This window comes from Melanostigma gelatinosum, assembly GCF_949748355.1.
Source record: "Melanostigma gelatinosum genome assembly, chromosome: 11".
NCBI classification, from domain to species: domain Eukaryota; kingdom Metazoa; phylum Chordata; class Actinopteri; order Perciformes; family Zoarcidae; genus Melanostigma; species Melanostigma gelatinosum.
Window position 1 is genome coordinate 27,639,909 of NC_136644.1, and position 24,643 is coordinate 27,664,551.

Consider the following 24,643-nt stretch of genomic DNA (forward strand, 5'->3'; position numbering starts at 1 on the left):
GCCACGAGCTAATGAGTGAGGTACGTTAGATGGGGGGGGGGATGTAGTGGGGGGGCGGCGCTGTGATGTAACCAACCACGTGGGCAGAGTTAGGGGTGGGGCAGTAGACCCGCTGTGTGTGGCCTCCAGTCTGCAGGGCCCCCCAGTGGGCAGAGGGGGAGAGGCAGTAGGAGGAGTGATGGGCGAGGTGGGGAGGGGCCGAGGGCAGGTAGGTGGCGGGGGGCGGACCCTCGTACGGCAGGTGCAGCGGGGAGGGGAGGGGCGTCTGATCCTGGTACAGGAGAGAGGGGGTGGTGCCTGGAGGAGCGGGGCTAGTCGAGGAGGAGGAGCCTTCTCCTGAGGGGGCGGGGCCTGATGGAGGAGACAGAACAGATCACATTAGATCAGAGGAGCCTCCAGTGATGTCTCAAGTCAGAGTCCCCAACACAATGCATGCTGGGTAGATTTGTGCCCGACTTGCACTGACGTCATGAACACGTGGTCATCGATGACCTCATGATGGCTATTAGTCTCATGTTTAATCTAAAAACATCTTGTGTGATTGATAATGATAATCATCATAATCTTATCGTTTAATAATACGATTAATATTAACCAATAATAATTATTAACTAGAAAATGCATTTCCTGCTGAAATTAATTGTAAAGAAATTGCTGAAAGTACAGAAATGTGAGACTACCCGTCTGAAAAATGTTGTAGCCCGAAAGCATTTAAACTGCACTGCTGAGAACCCTTCTAGTTGAAATGTCTAACTATGGTGTCTGTAGCTGAAAGTATGAGACGAAGAAGCCTTTGAAAGTTGAAGAAGTTGAACGGGATTTGAAGATTTTCTCCATAGAGATCCCATTCAAAAGAAAATTGCAAAAACTTTAAAGGTTACAAATATGAAAATTCATTTCACCCCTCTCCTGAAAGAGCTGAACATTTTGATATTCGAATGGTTTCTGTGGCTTAAAACATTTCATCAGTGGTAATATTTGTAGTAGTAGTAGTTGTATTAGTAGTCGTAGTAATAGCTGTAGTATTGGTCGTAGTATTTAATATAACAGTAGTAGTAGTAGAATAAGTAGTAGTAGTAATAGTAATGCAGTAGAGGAAGTAGCAGTCGTAGTAGTACTAGTAGCAGTCGTACTAATAGCTGTAGTAGTATTAGTACTGGTAGTAGCAGCAATAGCAGTTGTAGTAATAATATTAATGGTAGCTGTAATAGTAGTAGCAGTAATAGTAGTAGTAATAGTAGCAACAGCAAAAGTTGTAGTAGAAGTAGTAATACTATATTAGCAGCAGCAGCAGCAGTTGTCGCAGTATTAGTAAGAGCATGAAAGAGGACTACAGATGAAAAATAGCCTTTTGGCTAACTGGCACATTTGCAGAAATGTTTTTATTAATGTGCACGGTCCCGTTCAAATAAACCAATAAATAAATAAAATAGCATTCATTATTTCAACAAAAAAGCCTAAATTTGAGTTTAATGTTTAAATACAATTAATCCATGGGGCTTTTATTTTGAAAGGGTGGGGCTGGGAGGAGAAGAGACAGAATCAGAATGTATGAAACAAACAGGTTATTAAATGACAGGCTTCATCACAAGCATTTCAGTTAGAATTCACTCTCTGGGGCTTTTATTTTGAAATGGGGTGTGGGGGGGGGGGGGGGGGGGATGGAAAGTCCTCTTAAAATCTCTCATGCTGCGTTCACACCGGTTGCGTTGATTTTTTGATGCACAGCAAAATCGCGTCCAACGCTCCAATCGTGTTCACACCCAACGCCGCAAAATCTCGTAGCGCCGGAGAGGGGGCGTGGTTTATCGTCCTGGAAGCCTTCACCTCGCCGCCATTTCTTTCCACTCTCAACCGTGAAAGGAATAAGGACAATTGCTGCTTTGTACGTGTTGTGGAAGTCCCTCAAACATCGGAATGCCAAACGCCGTCATGTCTGGTTCATAATATTGTTCAGAGGAGCTCCGTGGATTGTATCGAGCTGTATTCACTGTCTAGCAAACCACCGGTCGCTGTTTACTACAGCTGTAGGAACACAACATCAACTGATTTGGCTGTGATTCAACGGCAATAAACCGACAAAAAGGGACTCCGAAATAACGACGTAATGATGCCGATTTGTAGGTTACTGGTCTTCTCAATGGAGCTCTGATGGGTCGGTGCTAGGCTATGCTAACATCGTAGCAGCTCCACCAGCACTCAATAACGTCATGTAGACGTAAACACGGCAGCGTCTATTCATTGTTTGTACCGTATGGTTTACACACACACATGTATACACATAGTTTGGTCCGGTCTCTGTTGATATGAGGTATCGTAGAGCTCTGGGTGAACACAGACGGCTTCAGGATTTATTTCCTGATTCAACAACGGCAGGAAGCCAGTGATGACAGGGGGAGCAACTCAACGCTGATAGGCTATCGCGCCACAGCGTCACGCGATTATGTCGCTGAAGTTGAAAAATTTCAACTCGCGCGTTGGCGATTTTGCGGCGTCCAACGCGTCCACCGCACTGCAATAACGCGTCCAACGCGTCCACCGCACTGCAATAACGCGTCCACAGCACTGCAATAACGCGTCCACCGCACTGCAATAACGCGTCCACCGCACTGCAATAACGCGTCCAACGCGTCCACCGCACTGCAATAACGCGTCCAACGCGTCCACCGCACTGCAATAACGCGTCCAACGCGTCCACCGCACTGCAATAACGCGTCCAACGCGTCCACCGCACTGCAATAACGCGTCCAACGCGTCCACCGCACTGCAATAACGCGTCCACCGCACTGCAATAACGCGTCCAACGCGTCCACCGCACTGCAATAACGCGTCCAACGCGCCGCGCCAACGCAAAATCGCGGCGCGCCAGTCTCATCGCGTCTGTGCAGAGACTTTGTATGTAATCTCGACGCGCGTCAAAAAATCAACGCAACCGGTGTGAACACGGCATAAGACCTATCACAAATTAAAAACATATCTGATGTTGTTACAGTAATTCCATCTGAAATGAATGATACCTTCAGGGATTATTACTCTAATTTATATAAATCAGAAAGCCCACCCAACAACACACACATGGAAAAGTTCCTTGAGGGTCTCACATTCCCAAATATTGATAACAGCCAAGAAAAGAGACTAGACCAACCATTGAATACAAGCGAAATACTGGGATCAATTAAAGCTATACAAAGCGGCAGAGCACCTGGGCCAGATGGTTTCCCCATTGAATTTTTTAAGGCATTCTCAGATAAACTATTACCACTTTTGCGTGATATGTTCAACGACTCTTTAACCCGAGGTACTCTGCCACAAACCCTGAGAAATGCATCAATTACTCTGTTGTGAAAACCCGGGAAAGATGCAAATGAATGTGGATCCTACAGACCAATTTCTCTTCTTAATGCAGATTATAAGATTCTGGCAAAAGCCCTAGCTATGAGTCTGGAAACAACAATTCATGAAGTCATTTCTGAAGACCAAACTGGCTTCATAAGGAATCGCCATTCTTTCAGTAATATCCGCCGCCTTTTCAATGTTATCTACTCCCCTGTGTCCTGTGAGGTCCCAAAGATGGTTCTCTCTCTAGATGCAGAAAAGGCATTTGATAGGGTGGAATGGCCATATCTCTTCAGGATTTTGGAAAAGTTTGGTTTTGGTCCTAAATTTGTGGCATGGGTAAAACTCCTCTACTCCTCCCTAGCGCCTCTGCCGTCACCAATAGATCAAACTCAGAATATTTCAATTTATACCGAGGTACCCGCCAAGGCTGCCCGTTAAGTCCCTTATTATTTGCCTTAGCTATCGAACCATTATCCATTGCTCTTAAAGCATCCCCTAACATTAAAGGAATTCACAGATGGAGCACTGAGCACAGAGTCTCGCTATATGCTGATGATTTATTAGTTTATATTTCGGACCCGTGGAATCTGTCCCCGCACTAATTGAAGTCCTGAAGCAATTTGGGACATTCTCAGGATATAAATTTAATTTCTCTAAAAGTGAATGCTTCCCTTTAAACAATTTGGCAATGAAGACTCCAGGAATGCAACTGACTTTCCACAAGTGTGAGTCTGAATTCAAATATCTTGGCATCTATATCACCCGTAAATTTGAGAGTTTATATAATAGGAATTTCTCTCCACTAATCACCAAAATGAAGACAGACTGACAGATGGAAAAACATCTATACTTCATTAACATGCAGAGTTAATTCTGTCAAGATGATTGTTCTACCACGCTTCTTATATCGGTTTCAATGTCTGCCAGTGTTCCTGCCGAAACTCTTTTTTACTACCTTAGATAAGCATATTACAGGCTTCCTATGGGATAATAAACAACCGCGGATAAGTAAAGTGATGCTACAAAGACATCGATCTCAAGGTGGACTTTCTCTTCCCAATTTCAGATATTACTACTGGGTAGCAAATATACAGAAAATAATATACTGGATCAAACTCCCTCAAGTAAGCTGGTGCCTAACTGAAGCTAAATCTTGCCCATCATCTTCTCTTCTAGCATTGGTAACCTCGAGACGACCGTTCTCCCCAAGAAAATATTCATCCAACCCGATAGTAATTGCAACATTAAAAATTCTGGCGCAGTTTCGCGTACAATTTGGCTTCAAAGATCTATCTACTGTAACCCCGATTCATGATAATCACCTCTTCCCTCCAGCCACACTGGACCATGCATTCTCGCTATGGCTTAAAAATGGCATTTTCAACATGGGTCAGTTATACATTGGTGGGGAGGATATATTTAAGAAATATAATATCCCTCACTCCCATCTGTTTCGCTACTTTCAAGTGCGAAATTTTGCTAAATCTAACAACCCCATTTTTTTGAGTCCACCACTAGACTCCGTGTATGAGGAAATTCTGAACACACCACCAGAGGAAAAAGGATTTATATCCCGAATATATCAAACCATTAACTCAATTACTGTGACTAACATTGTCAAAATCAAAGTAGACTGGGAAAAATAACTTGCCATGAACATACCAGACTCATTTTGGAACCAGGCCCTAATTAGAGTCAATAACAGCTCTTCGTGTGCACGGTTAAATGTACTACAATTCAAGGTACTGTATCGCCTGCACTATACCTTTAAACTTTCAAAAATTGACTCCAATGTAAAGGATAACTGCAATAGATGTCACAACTCACCAGCAGATCTTACTCACATGTTTTGGTTCTGCCCCCAACTGGCAAACTACTGGGAGACAATATTCAAAGTTCTATCACAATCCCTTAATCTGAATATTTTACCCAACGCCTGGATGTGCATCTTTGGTGTTCAGGGGAGTGGAGGTCAGACGTTAATGAAGCAACACAAAAACAGAATTGCTTTCTCGACCCTCTTGGCACGAAGGAGACTCCTATTGGACTGGAAGTGACCTCGTCCTCCCAGTTCCTCCATGTGGTTAAAGGACCTGGTGTTCTTTCTAAAGTTGGAGAAAATGAAGTTCTCGCTGCGGCGACAGCCTGAGAAATTCAAATCTACTTGGGGTCCGATCATACGATACTTTGATAAATTGAAGACTCATTAGATTCATAAACCATTTCTGTGGCCTTGACCGATTTTATTTTATTTATTTAGTTATCTTGACGTTGTAGGAATTAAGAATAGCAATAACTTCCAATTTCCAAAAACTCATTACTGGTTTCTGTTTGTCTGTAATACCCTCCTACACCATTTGTACTTTTGTGTATACTTGAGCTACTAATACTGTAATGTGCTTTTTGACGATTGAAGCAGTGCGATTTGTTCTGTGTTGGGGGAATGTTGGGGGGGAGAAATGACATGTGCAATGTATAACTGTGTACTCTACTTTTGAGAATAAACACAATTTACAAAAAAAAATCTCCAAGACCTGAATGACTGTATGAGAGCGAGAGAGACAGACGGTCTAACAATCCTCCAAGTCGTGTATGTAGAGAGAGCGAGAGCCTGCGTGTGTGTAACTGGTTGCCATGGTGAGGACGCATCTGGTGTTAGAGGCAGACTGATTAACAAACGTCACAGTAATCAGTGATTTTGAACAAAACCACTTACCGGTTCAACCGGTACACCGGTTTTAATTTCCCGTATGATATGAAGTTTTCATACACCGTCATACCGCTTAGAAACAACTTCTGTCGCTCTTCAACAGGCAGCAGAATATATTGTTCGCCGCTGTGAGTTTTATTGGTGCATTACCGTCACCTTCTGCTCCGGAGTGTGGATCAGACATTAGGCTGTGGGCGCTGCAGGCGGAGCTCGTTGTCTTAAGTGTATTGAGTGGGAACCCTATTCATGGTTATAACGTTATAACAATTAACCACACACAACTAACGCTCTTTAACAAAACACCACGACAGTTTGTGACACAAACAATCTGTAACACGAATAATTGTACGTTTATAAAATTTCTCTGCCGAACTGCATGCTGGGTAAAGCTCGCTAACAGTCTGCTAACAGCTGGGAGGCTCTGTCGCGCCAGTAACGTTACATTAAAGAACAGAACAGAGCGATGCAGGATGAACACACTGAACAGCAGAAGGTATTTAGGTCAGACATGTGCAACGCTGATTACCGTAATATGTGTGGTATTTGTTATGAATGTATGTTGGTACGTAGACGGTGATAAGAAGCTGTACATTCAGGGACTTCTTCTTTAAATTCCATTGGCGGATCGCAACCAACTTGCATCGGTGCATACCGCCACCTAGTGTACATTTTCAGGGTAACCTTTTCGTCACTGTTCTGACAATAAAATAAAACTACATACATGCATACATACCTAAACAACACCTAACAACTAAAGCCTACGGTCTGATCCCGTTTCTTTCCTTGGAGGGGCTTTAGGACCCAGGGGAATATAGGTGAAGGAAACATGAAGTGACGGAACGGAAAACACGCCACACAAACAGCTGTTCACCACTCGCTGGCCGGCCGTTTCTTTCAACTCGAAAAAAAATATACCGTGACATACAGTGAAACCACCAGAATCTTACAAAATACCGTGATATGCATTTTTGGTCAGCCCTAATACACAGATATATATATAGAGAGATCTTCACTATCTGACACAACAGAGAGTACTGACCGCCGCTGTGTCCGTCTCCTGCCCTGGTGGATTCTGGGTAGTAGGAGGGGGGTTGATGGAGTCCTCGTGTCTCAGGGTACAAAGGAGTGACGGCTGTGGGGGGGGGGGGGGGGGTGGGGGGGGGGCAGCAGTATAATAATATATATGATATTATATCATAAATAAATCATACGATGAGGTCATATAAACAAACAAGTGAACAGATTTAAGTTCCTGACGTGGTCCTCATCTCATGAACATCAATCATCTTCATCGGAGGAGGAACAGAGACATTACAAACTACCAAGAGAACTTCAGGGTCCAGGAGATTAGAGCTCTACAGATTAAAACCAGAACATCTAGGACCAGAACAAGCAGTCACTGGAAAAAGGAGGAATTTACAAGATTAAAAAAACAGAACATCTTGAGATACAGAAGAATCAGCTGATGAACCATCAGGCTTCAGATCAGCTCATTACTACCTCTAAAACTAACTAACTCATTAACTCACAGACCCTAACTCACTAACACGCCACCGCATCAACCAACTCACCACCACATCAACCAACTCACCACCACATCAACCAACTCACCACCACATCAACCAACTCACCACCACATCAACCAACTCACCAACACATCAACCAACTCACCACCACATCAACCAACTCACCACCACATCAACCAACTCACCAACACATCAACCAACTCACCACCACATCAACCAACTCACCACCACATCAACCAACTCACCACCACATCAACCAACTCACCACCACATCAACCAACTCACCAACACATCAACCAACTCACCACCACATCAACCAACTCACCAACACATCAACCAACTCACCACCACATCAACCAACTCACCAACACATCAACCAACTCACCAACACATCAACCAACTCACCACCACATCAACCAACTCACCACCACATCAACCAACTCACCACCACATCAACCAACTCACCACCACATCAACCAACTCACCACCACATCAACCAACTCACCACCACATCAACCAACTCACCAACACATCAACCAACTCACCACCACATCAACCAACTCACCACCACATCAACCAACTCACCACCACATCAACCAACTCACCAACACATCAACCAACTCACCACCACATCAACCAACTCACCACAACATCAACCAACTCACCAACACATCAACCAACTCACCACCACATCAACCAACTCACCAACACATCAACCAACTCACCACCACATCAACCAACTCACCACCACATCAACCAACTCACCACCACATCAACCAACTCACCACCACATCAACCAACTCACAACCACATCAACCAACTCACCACCACATCAACCAACTCACCACCACATCAACCAACTCACCACCACATCAACCAACTCATGAACCAACTCAAACTGATTAACTAACTCATTAACTCACTCATTAAGTACAGTAAAAACTGTCAGTTCGACATTCGATAATAAGAGCTGAGGATGCTGCTGATTGGTGGTCACACCACCAATGAACTGACAGCTCTCTCTCTCCCAGCAGCCAATCAGAGAGTGAGTAGGCCTTACCATGCAGAGGGGGCTCTTGGTTCAGGTAGGGGGTGTAGTGCTGGTAGGAGTAGGAGGCCTCCTGCGAGGTGGCGGGGTACGCCTGCTGCTGCCAACAGCTCTGATGGTACCACTGTAGAGGAGGGAGGGGGAGAGGGGGGGGGGGTTAGTTAGTAAAGAGGGGGGGGGGGGCAGAGTTAGTTATTCTCTTACCTGGACTCCTAAGTTGAAGTAATACTGGAGGACTCTGCAGTCTATACACACACACACACACACAAAGAGAAGACGGGAAGTGAGACGAGAAGCTGCAACAGGAAGGGACACGGTGTGTTTATGTTGGTTGACCTCTGACCTCGGGGTAAATCACTGCCGTTAGGGTCATAGGAGTAAGGGGGCGGAGTTACCATGGTGCAGACAGGCTCACCTAACTCGTTAACCAACCAGGGAGAAGAGGCTGGAATCGCCATGGCAACTAAGAACAGAAAAAAAAACACAATCACCGTTGTTGCATTGCACTGTGTGTGTGTGTGTGAGTGTGTGTAAGACTGTGTGTGTGAGACTGTGTGTGTGTGTGTACCTGAGCGTGTCTGTGTAGCTGCCGGCAGGTGGGCAGTTGCAGGTACACGTGATGATGGAGAAGAGGGTGAGGAGGAGGAAGAGGAGGGTGAAGAGCAGATGACTAATGGTTTCACTACCTGAAACACACACACTCACACACACACACACACACACACGCACACACACACAAACTAGTGATGAGCGGCAGCCAATCAGAGACTGAATTAGGATGGAATTAGTACAGAAACTAACCATTTCAGGAAGCTATCGTCGTGTTTTAAGTGAAGAGAAGCTCAGATGCGTTGACCGATTGATGGTGAGACAAAGGTGAGAGGGGGGTGAGGAAGAGGGCGAGGGGACGTAGGTAAAGGGACGTAGGTGAGGGGACGTAGGTAAAGGGACGTAGGTGAGGGGACGTAGGTAAAGGGACGTAGGTGAGGGGACGTAGGTGAGGGGACGTAGGTGAGGGGACGTAGGTAAAGGGTTGTAGGCGAAGGCACGTAGGTAAAAGGACGTAGGTAAAGGCACGTAGGTAAAAGGACGTAGGTAAAGGGACGTAGGTAAAGGGACGTAGGTGAGGGGACGTAGGTGAGGGGACGTAGGTGAGGGGACGTAGGTAAAAGGATGTAGGTGAGGGGACGTAGGTAAAGGGACGTAGGTGAGGGGACGTAGGTAAAGGGACGTAGGTGAGGGGACGTAGGTAAAGGGACGTAGGTGAGGGGACGTAGGTGAGGGGACGTAGGTAAAAGGATGTAGGTGAGGGGACGTAGGTAAAGGGTTGTAGGCGAAGGACGAGGGGACGTAGGTAAAGGGATGTAGGTGAGGGGACGTAGGTAAAGGGTTGTAGGCGAAGGGGCGAGGGGACGTAGGTAAAGGGATGTAGGTGAGGGGATGTAGGTAAAGGGATGTAGGCGAGGGGACGTAGGTGAAGGGGCGAGGGGACGTAGGTAAAGGGATGTAGGCGAAGGGGTGAGGGGACGTAGGTGAGGGGATGTAGATAAAGGGACGTAGGTGAGGGGACGTAGGTGAGGGGACGTAGGTAAAGGGATGTAGGTAAAAGGATGTAGGTGAGGGGATGTAGGTAAAGGGATGTAGGCGAAGGGGTGAGGGGACGTAGGTAAAGGGATGTAGGCAAAGGGGTGAGGGGACTTAGGTCAAAGGATGTAGGTGAGGGGACGTAGGTAAAGGGATGTAGGCAAAGGGGTGAGGGGACTTAGGTCAAAGGATGTAGGTGAGGGGACGTAGGTAAAGGGATGTAGGCGAAGGGGTGAGGGGACGTAGGTAAAAGGATGTAGGCGAGGGGACGTAGGTAAAAGGATGTAGGCAAAGGGATGTAGGCAAAGGGATGTAGGTGAGGTGACGTAGGTAAAAGGATGTAGGTGAGGTGACGTAGGTAAAAGGATGTAGGTGAGGTGACGTAGGTAAAGGGATGTAGGCAAAGGGATGTAGGCGAAAGGCGAGGGGACGTAGGTAAAGGGATGTAGGTGAAGGCGAGGTGACTTAGGTAAAGGGATGTAGGTGAAGGCGAGGGGACTTAGGTAAAGGGATGTAGGTGAAGGCGAGGGGACGACGGGACATAAGTGAGACGTTGGCGAGGGCAACATGAGTAAACATGGTGTAAACATGGTGTGTACCTGCTGTGTGTAGCTGTAGTTCATCTCTGGTCTCGGTGGAGAGTCAGCAGTTCCTCTTTCCTGGTCGTCCTTTCAAAATAAGAGAAACATTTTTTTTGTCTCATTTGTGGATTTGAGATGCCACAACACAAACCCACTGAAAACATCCAGCAGGTCTGAGGTCAGGTGTGTTACCTGGTTGGTGGAGGGCTCAGCAGCAGAGTAAACACCGGAGGTCTGGTAGTTCTGATCTGAAAACAGGTCACATTCAGACTGCATCACTTCCTTTTCTTGTCTCCTTGTCCCTTAGTGAAGACTTCCAGGTAAGCTTTACTCACCCTGAGTGATGTAGATGTAATCCTCCGTGTACTCGGCTGACAGAAACACACACACACACAGTAATCAGATTACATGGAACAACTTCCTGCTGACTCCTAAACAATAAAAGAGGACTTACCCTGGTCCTCCACGGTGCTGGTGTCCTCCTGATCCTCCTCTGATGAACAGATGGGGTTGCTCCCTGGAGGAGGTGCGGGGGGGAGGGGCCCCAAGCCTCTCTGAACTCTGTAGGAGGAGCCAGTGGGAGGCGGCGGAGCTCCCATGGAGGGAGGAGGGGCCACAGTGGGGCCCTGAGAAGGGGAGGAGCCACATTCTATTACATCAGTCACATGACGACTCGGAGACATGCAGACATGACGCCAAGGAGACATGACGCCAAGGAGACAAGCAGACATGACACCAAGGACACAAGCAGACATGACACGAAGGACACAAGCAGACATGACACCAAGGAGACAAGCAGAGATGACACCAAGGAGACAAGCAGACATGACACCAAGGAGACAAGCAGACATGAAGCCAAGGAGACATGAAGCCAAGGAGACATGAAGCCAAGGAGACATGACACCAAGGAGACATGACACCAAGGAGTCAAGGAGACATGACGCCAAGGAGACATGACGCCAAGGAGAGATGACACCAAGGAGACAAGGAGACATGACACCAAGGATACATGACGATATGAAGCCAAGGAGACATGACGCCAAGGAGCCATGGAGACATGACGCCAAGGAGACATGAAGCCAAGGAGACATCACACCAAGGAGACAAGGAGACGCGACGCCAAGGAGACGCGACGCCAAGGAAACGCGGCGCCAAGGAGACGCGGCGCCAAGGAGACGCGGCGCCAAGGAGACGCGGCGCCAAGGAGACGCGGCGCCAAGGAGACGCGGCGCCAAGGAGACACGGCGCCAAGGAGACACGCCGCCAAGGAGACGCGACGACAAGAAGACACGACGACAAGGAGACGCGACGCCAAGAAGACACGACGACAAGGAGACACGACGACAAGGAGACGCGACGCCAAGAAGACACGACGACAAGGAGACACGGTATTTTCCTCACGGCCAGCGGAGGGAAGACTCCGTCGGCGTCGTCCAGCTGGTAGAAGGTGATGGTGGTGTCCAGGTCGGACGGCTCCTCCTCCTCGACCTCCGGGGGGAAACCAAACTGACCGTCTTTATTCATGGCCGCCGCCAGCTGACGGCGACTGCGACTGAACAAAAACAAACGACGTTAACGACAAACGTTTGTCTTTGTGGTAGTCCTGTTGTCATGGTCACCATGTGTCATGTGATGCGTTTTGTTTACCGTGACCTGAAGGCATAGCTCTCGTAGTCATGGTAATATCTCCTGCCAGGGTGGTAATAGGTCAACTGAGGACCAATCAGGTGACGGTTCAGGAAACGGGTGGAGCTTCTGATCAGAATCCATGACACACACACACACACACACACACACACACACACACACACACACACAGAGGAGTTCCTCAGACATGTTTGTGACCTACAGGGGTGTGGCTTGCACATCTCAAGGATATAAATAATCAGTCCAGTCAGTTTCACTGCAGAGTGTATTTTGGCTTCTGGAGGGATAAGTATATTGTTCCTGCTTTAACTAGTTACTAGCTGTACCTAGGCTGCTTCAGTGTTAATACTTTTGCAGTTTCTGATTGTGTAAGGTACCGGTAGGTGTGATTTAGTTTCACCTGGTCAATTGCCCTCTTAAGTGGCAGGGGCGTGGCTTGCACTCCTGGCAGACAATGACCAATCAGTAGGTAGCCGTCCTTAACTGGTGGTTGAAGCATCAGGCAAACGAAGGCAACAGGGCGACTTTGTCAAGCACAGACTTCTCGAGCGTGTACTTGCGGGTCAGTAATCTGTTTGTATTGACTACCATGTGTTTGCATCCTATTTCTGTCCGGTGGTCACGTAGACATTGGGCCACTCCCAGGTGCCGTGACCCCACTAACCTCATCTCTCCTACTCTCTCAGCTCATGGCGAGCAATCGGTGGCAGGAGGGCTGAGTTCATCTCAGGCTACTCTTCCTTGCTCTCCCTCAGCTTTCTTGCTCTAACTGAGACCTGGATCACAACAGAAAACACCATCACACCTGCAGCTCTGTCAGACGTGGACTCTGTCTCTCACACTGCAGAGCTGTGAGGCGAGGTGGTGGTACTGGCCTGCTACTCTCCCCAAAATGGAAATACTCTCTTGTCTCTGTTCCTCAGTTCTCCCCGTCCTCTTTCAAATTTCATGCTGTTACTGTCACTTATCCAGTCAAGCTGTTGTGTATCGCCCACCAGACCCTCTTGGTGAGTTCCTGGAGGAGCGCGACACATTAGTCTCGCACTTCCATGACGATGGCTCAGCACTCATCCTGTTCGGTGGCTTCAACATCCAGACTGATGAGTTAGAACCTCTTCTTTCCTTCCTCTCCTCCTTTGTCCTGTTCCACTCCTCTTCTCCTCCGACCCACAAGGCAACCAGCTGGATCTTATCTTCACGAGACTCTGTTCTACTGCTAACCTCTCCGTCACTCTCCTCCAGCGCTCTGACCACTATGTCATGTCCTACTCCCCCCCCCCCCCCCCCAGGGCAGTGAATGGAACAGCTCCTTCCTATCTCCAGGCCGTGGTCAAGCCCTACACCCCCCCCCCCCCGACCTCTTGGCTCTGCTGCCCATCTTTCATCAGGCTGAAGACTCACCTCTTCAAGAAGCACTACCTCACTCACGCCACTCACCACTTACTGTGTTCATACTAGTTTGTTTCTGTAGTTCTCTGGTTGATGCTCTATGATGCTTGTTTAAAGGAGATGCACTTATGACTTCTGGTGACTAGTAGTTCTCTTGAATATGTTTACACTTGTTGTAAGTCTCTTTGGATAGAAGCGTCTGCTGAATGACTGTAATGTGATGTACAGGTGTTTGTCTGCTTGAGTCCCACCTGGAGGCTCCATAGCGAGGAGGTCTGGCTGAGGAGGGGTGGTGGTGGTGTGGGGGGGCGTAGGGGTCGTAGGTCATGGCTCCCGGTGAGGGCGGGCGGAGGTGGCCCACTGGCTGGAAGCGGGGGGGCAGGGCGGAGGGAGCCGGGCCTCCGTAGGACGGCGGTGGCATCAGAAGCTCCGCCCCCTTCAACCCGCTGCTGCCACGAGACTTCCTGAAGTAGCGATGACGGTGATGATGCCGCTGACCACGAGGGTCCGTGTCTGGCAGAAGAGACATGGAGACAGTGAGACATGGCGAGACATACGGGGAGACATACGGCGAGACATCTGTGATGTTTTTCAATCTGGTTTCAGAACGTCTCACAGCACTGAATCTGCCCTTTTAAAAAATTCTAACGACCTTTTACTCATTGCGGATGCTGGAGATTCCGCCATTTTGCTTTTACTTGATCTCTCTGCTGCTTTGACACTGTGGACCACAACCTTTTAATCTCCCGACTTGAGCATTCTGTCGGCATCCGAGGTACTGCCCTACAATGATTTAAGTTCTACCTGACCGACAGATCATTCTGTCAACATGGACAACTGCTCCTCTCAACCGGCCCCCCTGACCTGTGGGTCCTATTAAAACTACAAATATGCTAGTGATTAATTAAACTGTATATATAAGCTAGCTGCTGATTAAGCTGTATATAAGCTAGCTGTTAATTAAACTGTATATAAGCTAGTTGCTACTTAAAGCTGCATATAAACTAGCTGCTGATTAAGCTGTATATGAGCTAATTGCTGATTAAAGCTGTATATGAGCTAATTTTATCAACAGTACCACGGGTCCATTTTGGGTCCACTACTGTTCTCACTCTACATGCTGCCTCTTGGATCCATTTTCCAGAAACACATTTATTATCACCTCTACGCCGACGACATTCAAATATACCTTCCCCTCAAACCTGGAACTGCCTCAATAAATGAATGTGCTGCCTGGCTGTCAAAAGCTGTCTCGCTAAATGTTCTATGCCTCAATGACGGTAAAACAGAGATCATGCTAATCAATCCCTTTCAGCTGCTATAACGGACATTCATTGTGTCTTGGCCTCATGACAACCCACTGCAAATTCCATGTCAAAACTCTGGGTGTGATCTTGGACTCATCTTTTATATTGGACCTCCAAGTTGCGTCCGTGGTCAAAGTCGGCTTCTTTCAGCTGAGGTCAAAGCCTTTCTCTCTTTGAAAGACCTGGAGAAAGTTACTCATGCTTTCATCACCTCCAGGCTGGACTATTGTAATTCTTTGTGTGCTGGAATTGGCAAAAAACTTCTATCACGCCTTCAGTTGGTGCAGAACTCTGCAGAGAGACTTTTAACTGGTGCACGCAGGCGTGAACACATTTCACCGATCTAAAAACCTCTTCATTGGCTGCCTGTAGAGTACAGAATTTTAAAATGTTATTTGTTTTTAAGTGTTATAAGGTCTGTGTGACCTGCTGCAGCCCTATACCACCTCGCTCACTAAGATCTCGGCCAACAGCTTTTAGTTGTTCCAAAAACAAATGACAACCTGGGCCGCCCGGTCCTTCTGTTGCTGCCCCTCAGCTGTGGAACCTTCCCCTTCATGTTGGGTTGTCATCCACCTCACCAACATTTAAAAGCCTCTTTATATTCCCTGGCCATCACCTTTGATCTGAACATGGTACTTTTGTGTCAGTTTGTATTGATTTTAATGTCACCGTTATTAATACAGTTTTTGATTGTATGACTGCTTATCTACTGTATGTGCAGCACTTTGGGCAACCTTTGTATTTTAAAATATATACAAATACATTTTGATTGATACGGGGAGACACGGCGACACATACAGCGACGACGACACAGAGTCAGTAGAGACACAGAGTCAGTAGAGACACAGAGTCAGTAGAGACACAGAGTCAGTAGAGACAACAGACACGGAGTCAGTAGAGACACGGAGTCAGTAGAGACACAGAGACAACAGAGACAGTAGAGACACAGAGTCAGTAGAGACACAGTCAGTAGAGACACAGTCAGTAGAGACACAGTCAGTAGAGACACAGAGTCAGTAGAGACACAGAGTCAGTAGAGACAACAGACACGGAGTCAGTAGAGACACGGAGTCAGTAGAGACAGTCAGTAGAGACACAGAGTCAGTAGAGACACAGAGTCAGTAGAGACACAGTCAGTAGAGACAGTCAGTAGAGACACAGTCAGTAGAGACACAGAGTCAGTAGAGACACAGTCAGTAGAGACAGTCAGTAGAGACACAGTCAGTAGAGACACAGAGTCAGTAGAGACACAGAGTCAGTAGAGACAACAGACACGGAGTCAGTAGAGACACGGAGTCAGTAGAGACACGGAGTCAGTAGAGACACGGAGACAACAGAGACAGTAGAGACAACAGAGACAGTAGAGACACAGAGTCAGTAGCGACAACAGAGTCAGTAGAGACACAGAGTCAGTAGAGACACGGAGACAACAGAGACAGTAGAGACAACAGAGACAGTAGAGACACAGAGTCAGTAGAGACACAGAGTCAGTAGAGACACAGAGTCAGTAGAGACACAGAGTCAGTAGAGACAACAGAGTCAGTAGAGACACAGTCAGTAGCGACAACAGAGTCAGTAGAGACAAGAGTCAGTAGAGACAACAGAGTCAGTAGAGACACAGAGTCAGTAGAGACAACAGAGTCAGTAGAGACCACAGAGTCAGTAGAGACACAGAGTCAGTAGAGACACAGAGTCAGTAGAGACACAGAGTCAGTAGAGACACAGAGTCAGTAGAGACACAGAGTCAGTAGAGACACAGAGTCAGTAGAGACAACAGAGTCAGTAGAGACACAGAGTCAGTAGAGACACAGAGTCAGTAGAGACACGGAGACAACAGAGACAGTGGAGACATGAGGTATTAGACGAAACATCTGGAGAGGGGACACGAAGTGGACCTCAGAGTGAACGAACCCAGGTCTCCCTTTCTGGTGGGAGCAGCAACGTTCCAGGCTGGAACTGGATTGACTGGTTTCAGATCCGTCAGAGGAACCAGGTGTCTGAGACAGAGGAGGACATGTAGACATGAAAGACGTCTTTGTGGTTCTCAGCTCAAGTTAGTTTCAGTCAGGTTGTGCGTTACTTCTCTCCCAGCTCCTCGATGAAGACGGTGACGGCTGACGGGTGTGTTCCTACTTCCTGGATGAAGGCATTGTAGTACTTCCCCTTTGGCTCCAGACGCACCTGAGACAGACAGATGGAAATATGGAGACACCTGAGGCTGTCTCACGTCCCAGAGACGTCCACACGACAACCATCATGTCGACCTTGATCAAACCGATTGGTCGATGAAACTCCTCGAGGGAGGAGGTTTCAAAAGCAGGTAAAACAAAAGTAGAAAGACTACAAGTACAAAGGACACGAGACATCGAATCCAAAGGACACGAGACATCGAATCCAAAGGACACGAGACATCGAATCCAAAGGACACGAGACATCGAATCCAAAGGACACGAGACATCGAATCCGACGATAGATAGATAGATAGATAGATAGATAGATATTAAACTGGGCCTAGTACCGTGTATAAACATACCTCTTTATTGTGCATTCAGTACTAAGCTATTCTAATAATACACAGGTTCATATATTCATGTTTTCATTTTAAACAGGCGCAGTGAGTATGGGGCCGTGACGCTGCCATCTATAAACACACCTTGTCAGCTGATACCAATGCCAACATCAACATTGTCTGTCAGTTGCATGATAATCATCATACAAGCTGTTCACACTGTTCATTTAAACATAATGTGGAAACGAGAATGAGTGAAAGCCCGTTCGTGCCACTGCCATGCATAAACACACTGTTATCATTCATACAATACTGAACTATTAACATAATGGACACATTCATGTTTTTTGGTCGAGTTACAAAACGATCCATTTTCTCTCATAACGATGTCCGTACACTAACAATAAACTGGCCTCAGCAGCTGCTGTTGTGGATCGGAGCTGCAGGGTTTTAGCAGGAATATCTTGCAAAAATGATAACACAAGGATTTGTGAGTCAAGTAAATATCGTTAACGGTATCTTCTTTTCAAATAATATTGCAGCGTGCGTGTGTCTGGGATCTTAGTCAGCTGGGGACTGAATAGGCTCTCGGCCAATCACGGGGAACCTGACAGTGATTGGCACAGCAGCGATAGGGGCGGGGCCTCCTATTTTATCCATTCACTACAATACATTGGAGTCATGTTAATTTAAAGACTTTTTAAAATATATATATTTTTTAATTGTCTAATCAACCAAACATTTCACGACCCCCCTGCAGTCCCTCCAGACCCCCTGTTGAAGACCTCTGCTTTAGAGAACTACAAGTATAAAAGACACAGCGACTCCTTTGGAGAACTCCTCTGCCGCTGTACTACCAGCAGTACTGATCCTCAGGCAGTCTTTGGATATAGTAGTTCCAGTATTAATGTTACCTGACACTTGTCTCCCAGGAAGTACTGCCTCCCTGCAAACACCATGTAGTCCGTCTTCTGCATCTCTGTCAGATAAACATTGATTAACAATACGTTAGAAATCATCATTGTGAGTAAATATGAGCTCATATTTAAAACAGAATTATATCAAACAATATGAATGTTTTGAGGTTTTATAAAGGGTCCTCTCCAGGACTCGTACCTTTACAGGTGTCCTGCCACACGTCAAACTCCAGGTTTCTGTACGCTTCTCCATCCAGAGACTTCATGACCTTATAAGGAAGAGACAATCTGGAAGGGGGCGGGGCTTCAGCAGGAGGCTGACCAATTAAAAAAAACGGGTCAGGATGAATGCAGCTGTCCAGATTGGACAATAAAACTCTTCCATATATTCATCTTGCACCGCGTCTCAGGTCCAGAGTTCTTATCAAGTCCTTCAAACAGATAAAGTAGTTCTTGTGATTTCAAATCGTCTTTTACACAACTATAGTTTGTTAGACAATTTGATTTTCAGTCAGGATTAAGAGGCGACTATCTGTAGGGGAAAATAACTCGAGTACTCTTTATTAATCACGACAAGACACCCTGGTATGGTCACATGACAACATGCGTCGCCGGCCCCTCACCTTCGTCTCGGCTGTCACGGAGCGCAGTTTATCATCTGCAGCTCCAGCCGACTCCGCCTCCTCCCTGTAGAAAAAACACTCACACACCTGAGTACAACATGATGTCACTGTACAGGTGAGCAACCATCAAAACACAGAGAACAAACGGGAAGCGAGGATGAAGAGCATCAGTAAACAAACGGGAAGCGAGGATGAAGAGCATCAGTAAACAAACGGGAAGCGAGGATGAAGAGCATCAGTAAACAAACGGGAAGAGAGGATGAAGAGCATCAGTAAACAAACGGGAAGCGAGGATGAAGAGCATCAGTAAACAAACGGGAAGAGAGGATGAAGAGCATCAGTAAACAAACGGGAAGAGAGGATGAAGAGCATCAGTAAACAAACGGGAAGAGAGGATGAAGAGCATCAGTAAACAAACGGGAAGTGAGGATGAAGAGCATCAGTAAACAAACGGGAAGAGAGGATGAAGAGCATCAGTAAACGCAGAGAACAAACGGGAAGAGAGGATGAAGAGCATCAGTAAACAAACGGGAAGTGAGGATGAAGAGCATCAGTAAACAAACGGGAAGTGAGGATGAAGAGCATCAGTAAACAAACGGGAAGTGAGGATGAAGAGCATCAGTAAACGCAGAGAACAAACGGGAAGAGAGGATGAAGAGCATCAGTAAACGGAGAGAACAAACGGGAAGTGAGGATGAAGAGCATCAGTAAACAAACGGGAAGAGAGGATGAAGAGCATCAGTAAACGCAGAGAACAAACGGGAAGAGAGGATGAAGAGCATCAGTAAACGGAGAGAACAAACGGGAAGAGAGGATGAAGAGCATCAGTAAACGGAGAGAACAAACGGGAAGTGAGGATGAAGAGCATCAGTAAACAAACGGGAAGAGAGGATGAAGAGCATCAGTAAACAAACAGGAAGTGAGGATGAAGAGCATCAGTAAACAAACAGGAAGTGAGGATGAAGAGCATCAGTAAACAAACGGGAAGTGAGGATGAAGAGCATCAGTAAACAAACGGGAAGTGAGGATGAAGAGCATCAGTAAACAAACGGGAAGCGAGGATGAAGAGCATCAGTAAACAAATGGGAAGCGAGGATGAAGAGCATCAGTAAACAAATGGGAAGCGAGGATGAAGAGCATCAGTAAACGAACGGGAAGAGAGGATGAAGAGCATCAGTAAACGAACGGGAAGAGAGGATGAAGAGCATCAGTAAACGAACGGGAAGTGAGGATGAAGAGCATCAGTAAACGAACGGGAAGTGAGGATGAAGAGCATCAGTAAACAAACGGGAAGTGAGGCTGAAGAGCATCAGTAAACAAACGGGAAGAGAGGATGAAGAGCATCAGTAAACAAATGGGAAGAGAGGATGAAGAGCATCAGTAAACAAACGGGAAGAGAGGATGAAGAGCATCAGTAAACAAACGGGAAGAGAGGATGAAGAGCATCAGTAAACAAACGGGAAGTGAGGATGAAGAGCATCAGTAAACGCAGAGAACAAACGGGAAGTGAGGATGAAGAGCATCAGTAAACAAACGGGAAGAGAGGATGAAGAGCATCAGTAAACAAACGGGAAGTGAGGATGAAGAGCATCAGTAAACAAACGGGAAGTGAGGATGAAGAGCATCAGTAAACAAATGGGAAGTGAGGATGAAGAGCATCAGTAAACAAACGGGAAGCGAGGATGAAGAGCATCAGTAAACAAACGGGAAGCGAGGATGAAGAGCATCAGTAAACAAATGGGAAGCGAGGATGAAGCGCATCAGTAAACAAACGGGAAGAGAGGATGAAGAGCATCAGTAAACGAACGGGAAGTGAGGATGAAGAGCATCAGTAAACGCAGAGAACAAACGGGAAGTGAGGATGAAGAGCATCAGTAAACGCAGAGAACAAACGGGAAGTGAGGATGAAGAGCATCAGTAAACAAACGGGAAGAGAGGATGAAGAGCATCAGTAAACAAACGGGAAGAGAGGATGAAGAGCATCAGTAAACAAACGGGAAGAGAGGATGAAGAGCATCAGTAAACAAACGGGAAGTGAGGATGAAGAGCATCAGTAAACGCAGAGAACAAACGGGAAGTGAGGATGAAGAGCATCAGTAAACAAACGGGAAGAGAGGATGAAGAGCATCAGTAAACAAACGGGAAGTGAGGATGAAGAGCATCAGTAAACAAACGGGAAGTGAGGATGAAGAGCATCAGTAAACGCAGAGAACAAACGGGAAGTGAGGATGAAGAGCATCAGTAAACAAACGGGAAGTGAGGATGAAGAGCATCAGTAAATGCAGAGAACAAACGGGAAGTGAGGATGAAGAGCATCAGTAAACAAATGGGAAGAGAGGATGAAGAGCATCAGTAAACAAACGGGAAGTGAGGATGAAGAGCATCAGTAAACGAACGGGAAGAGAGGATGAAGAGCATCAGTAAACAAACGGGAAGAGAGGATGAAGAGCATCAGTAAACGAACGGGAAGTGAGGATGAAGAGCATCAGTAAACAAACGGGAAGAGAGGATGAAGAGCATCAGTAAACAAACGGGAAGTGAGGATGAAGAGCATCAGTAAACAAACGGGAAGTGAGGATGAAGAGCATCAGTAAACAAACGGGAAGAGAGGATGAAGAGCATCAGTAAACAAACGGGAAGAGAGGATGAAGAGCATCAGTAAACAAATGGGAAGTGAGGATGAAGAGCATCAGTAAACGCAGAGAACAAACGGGAAGTGAGGATGAAGAGCATCAGTAAACAAACGGGAAGTGAGGATGAAGAGCATCAGTAAACGCAGAGAACAAACGGGAAGAGAGGATGAAGAGCATCAGTAAACAAACGGGAAGAGAGGATGAAGAGCATCAGTAAACAAACGGGAAGTGAGGATGAAGAGCATCAGTAAACAAACGGGAAGTGAGGATGAAGAGCATCAGTAAACGCAGAGAACAAACGGGAAGTGAGGATGAAGAGCATCAGTAAACAAACGGGAAGTGAGGATGAAGAGCATCAGTAAACGAACGGGAAGAGAGGATGAAGAGCATCAGTAAACAAACGGGAAGTGAGGATGAAGAGCATCAGTAAACGCAGAGAACAAACGGGAAGTGAGGATGAAGAGCATCAGTAAACAAACGGGAAGAGAGGATGAAGAGCATCAGTAAACAAACGGGAAGAGAGGATGAAGAGCATCAGTAAACAAACGGGGAGAGGATGAAGAGCATCAGTAAACAAACGGGAAGTGAGGATGAAGAGCATCAGTAAACGCAGAGAACAAACGGGAAGTGAGGATGAAGAGCATCAGTAAACAAACGGGAAGAGAGGATGAAGAGCATCAGTAAACAAACGGGAAGTGAGGATGAAGAGCATCAGTAAACAAACGGGAAGTGAGGATGAAGAGCATCAGTAAACACAGAACAAACAGGAAGTGAGGATGAAGAGCATCAGTAAACGCAGAGAACAAACAGGAAGTGAGGATGAAGAGCATCAGTAAACGCAGAGAACAAACAGGAAGTGAGGATGAAGAGCATCAGTAAATGCAGAGAACAAACAGGAAGTGAGGATGAAGAGCATCAGTAAACACAGAGAACAAACAGGAAGTGAGGATGAAGAGCATCAGTAAACACAGAGAACAAACAGGAAGTGAGGATGAAGAGCATCAGTAAACGCAGAGAACAGTAAATAACATCTTAGTATATATATTGTCAGTTATAATTATCTGCAACACATTTATACCATTTTGACTCACACTGCTTTGTTGTTAAATGTTTTTGCTGCAGGACTGAAGTTTTGGTTCATGTCGTTTCATGACATCATCAGTGTGTGTGGTGTGTACCTGTGACATCGCTCCTCAGGTGTGTCATACCCAAAGTCGACGTCACTGGACGCTGATGGGCTGTTTCTATAGCGACGACCTCCGACCCTGAAGGCCTCCATAGCCTGACAGAGCTCCGCCTCCTCAAACCCAAACACCTGAGTGTAGAGCAGCTCATAGAAAAGAGCTACATACAGACATTATTCTCTCACACACACACACACACACACACACACACACACACACACACACACACACACACAGCTGAATGTTATAAAAGGTGAACCTGACAGTGAAATGTTGTACTGTCCCTTTAAAGCAGTCACTGACTCTGATCCACCAATCAGTGACCAGTACTCACACTGACAGAGGGCAGCAGAGACGGGGTAAGTCCTCGGGTAAACAATGTCATAGTGACCGTTGATGGAGCAACACAGCGTCACCTAGGCAACAAAGTAACAATTAGCTTTGACCTTGTAGAAAATACTGAGAGATGATTTTTATATTTATAAGATATCGCCCAAACAACGACGCAAACTTCTTCACCTTGTCAACAAAGTCGTCCTCTGAGATCACCGTGGCTGGTTTCCCCGGGTAACGGTAGATCAGGAAACAACGGCTGCACACAAAACACACGTTTGTACTACAGACTGCACATGTCTGCGGTCTGTAGTAAAAAGGTCAGCAGTCACTGTCTGCAGTCTGCGTCTGCAGTCAATGAAAGACTTGATCATGTGTACCTGAGTGTTTCTCACCTGTAGAGCTGAGACAAAGCCTTGATCTCCACCTGACCCACAGTCTCCTGAAAACACACACCGCCTGTTACACACACACACACACCGCCTGTTACACACTGTCACAGCAGCTCACCTTAGGGTCCTCCAGACGCTCCAGATATTTCTCAAAAGAACCTTCAACAAACTGAAAGAGAAAACAACCTGGTTAACTAGCCGGTCAGTGTACGTCAACTAGCCGGTCAGTGTTGAACAGTAACATACCGGTTCAAAGTTGCATCTGTTGGCTCTCATGAAGTCAGCGCAGTCCTGACGGATCCTCTGATGGTAGTTCTGAGAGTAATACAGCTGTACGTACACACGTGTACACACACACACACACACACGCACACGCACGCACACGCACACGCGCACACACACACACACACACACACACACACACACACACACACGATGTGCTGAGTAGTACAGGTGTTTTTCACACACACACCGCTCTGACCCCCCCCTTGCTTAACGGACTCACCTGTTCAGACACGGCTCTGAACAGACTGGACGCGTCTCGCGCCACCATCTTCCGGTAGAGGCCCAGACTGCACAGGTACTCGTCCATGTTGACGAAGTACTTCTTCAGGCCTTTCTGCATCCCGGTACTCACGGTAAACTCGGTAAACACTCGCTCTGGTTTCAGACGCCGCCGCACGAGCCGCTGCTGTCACACCGACAGGTGAGTTTAATCAGGTCTGATGAGCGCGCGACGCCACTCACAGCTGCTGGAGCGTTCAGGAACCGAAGCGACGGTCAGAAATATTAAGTTTGTTTCTTTAGCGTTTAAACGGTCTGACGTCACATTAGTCTGATGTCATCACAGCAACACTGCCTTTTATTTTTATTTATTGATACAATGAGACAGAGCGATATGATGTAATATTTAATTTA

General features: G+C 46.6%; 1 protein-coding gene across 1 annotated transcript; it reads right to left on the minus strand.

Moving 5' to 3' along the window:
- Window positions 1-25: 25 nt before the first annotated feature.
- Window positions 26-24,350, minus strand: alg13 (ALG13 UDP-N-acetylglucosaminyltransferase subunit; the record flags this gene model as incomplete). Its single annotated transcript, XM_079279513.1, has 25 exons — window positions 26-336; window positions 7,089-7,181; window positions 8,636-8,747; window positions 8,828-8,868; window positions 8,967-9,086; window positions 9,192-9,309; window positions 10,807-10,875; window positions 10,981-11,036; window positions 11,124-11,159; window positions 11,243-11,414; window positions 12,190-12,340; window positions 12,436-12,543; window positions 14,076-14,337; window positions 17,046-17,131; window positions 17,215-17,315; window positions 18,558-18,622; window positions 18,760-18,877; window positions 19,184-19,247; window positions 22,995-23,160; window positions 23,335-23,416; window positions 23,520-23,592; window positions 23,729-23,775; window positions 23,844-23,894; window positions 23,972-24,055; window positions 24,231-24,350. The coding sequence occupies 25 exons, from the start codon at window positions 24,348-24,350 to the stop codon at window positions 26-28; spliced, it is 2,706 nt and encodes a 901-aa protein (XP_079135639.1).
- Window positions 24,351-24,643: the final 293 nt, after the last annotated feature.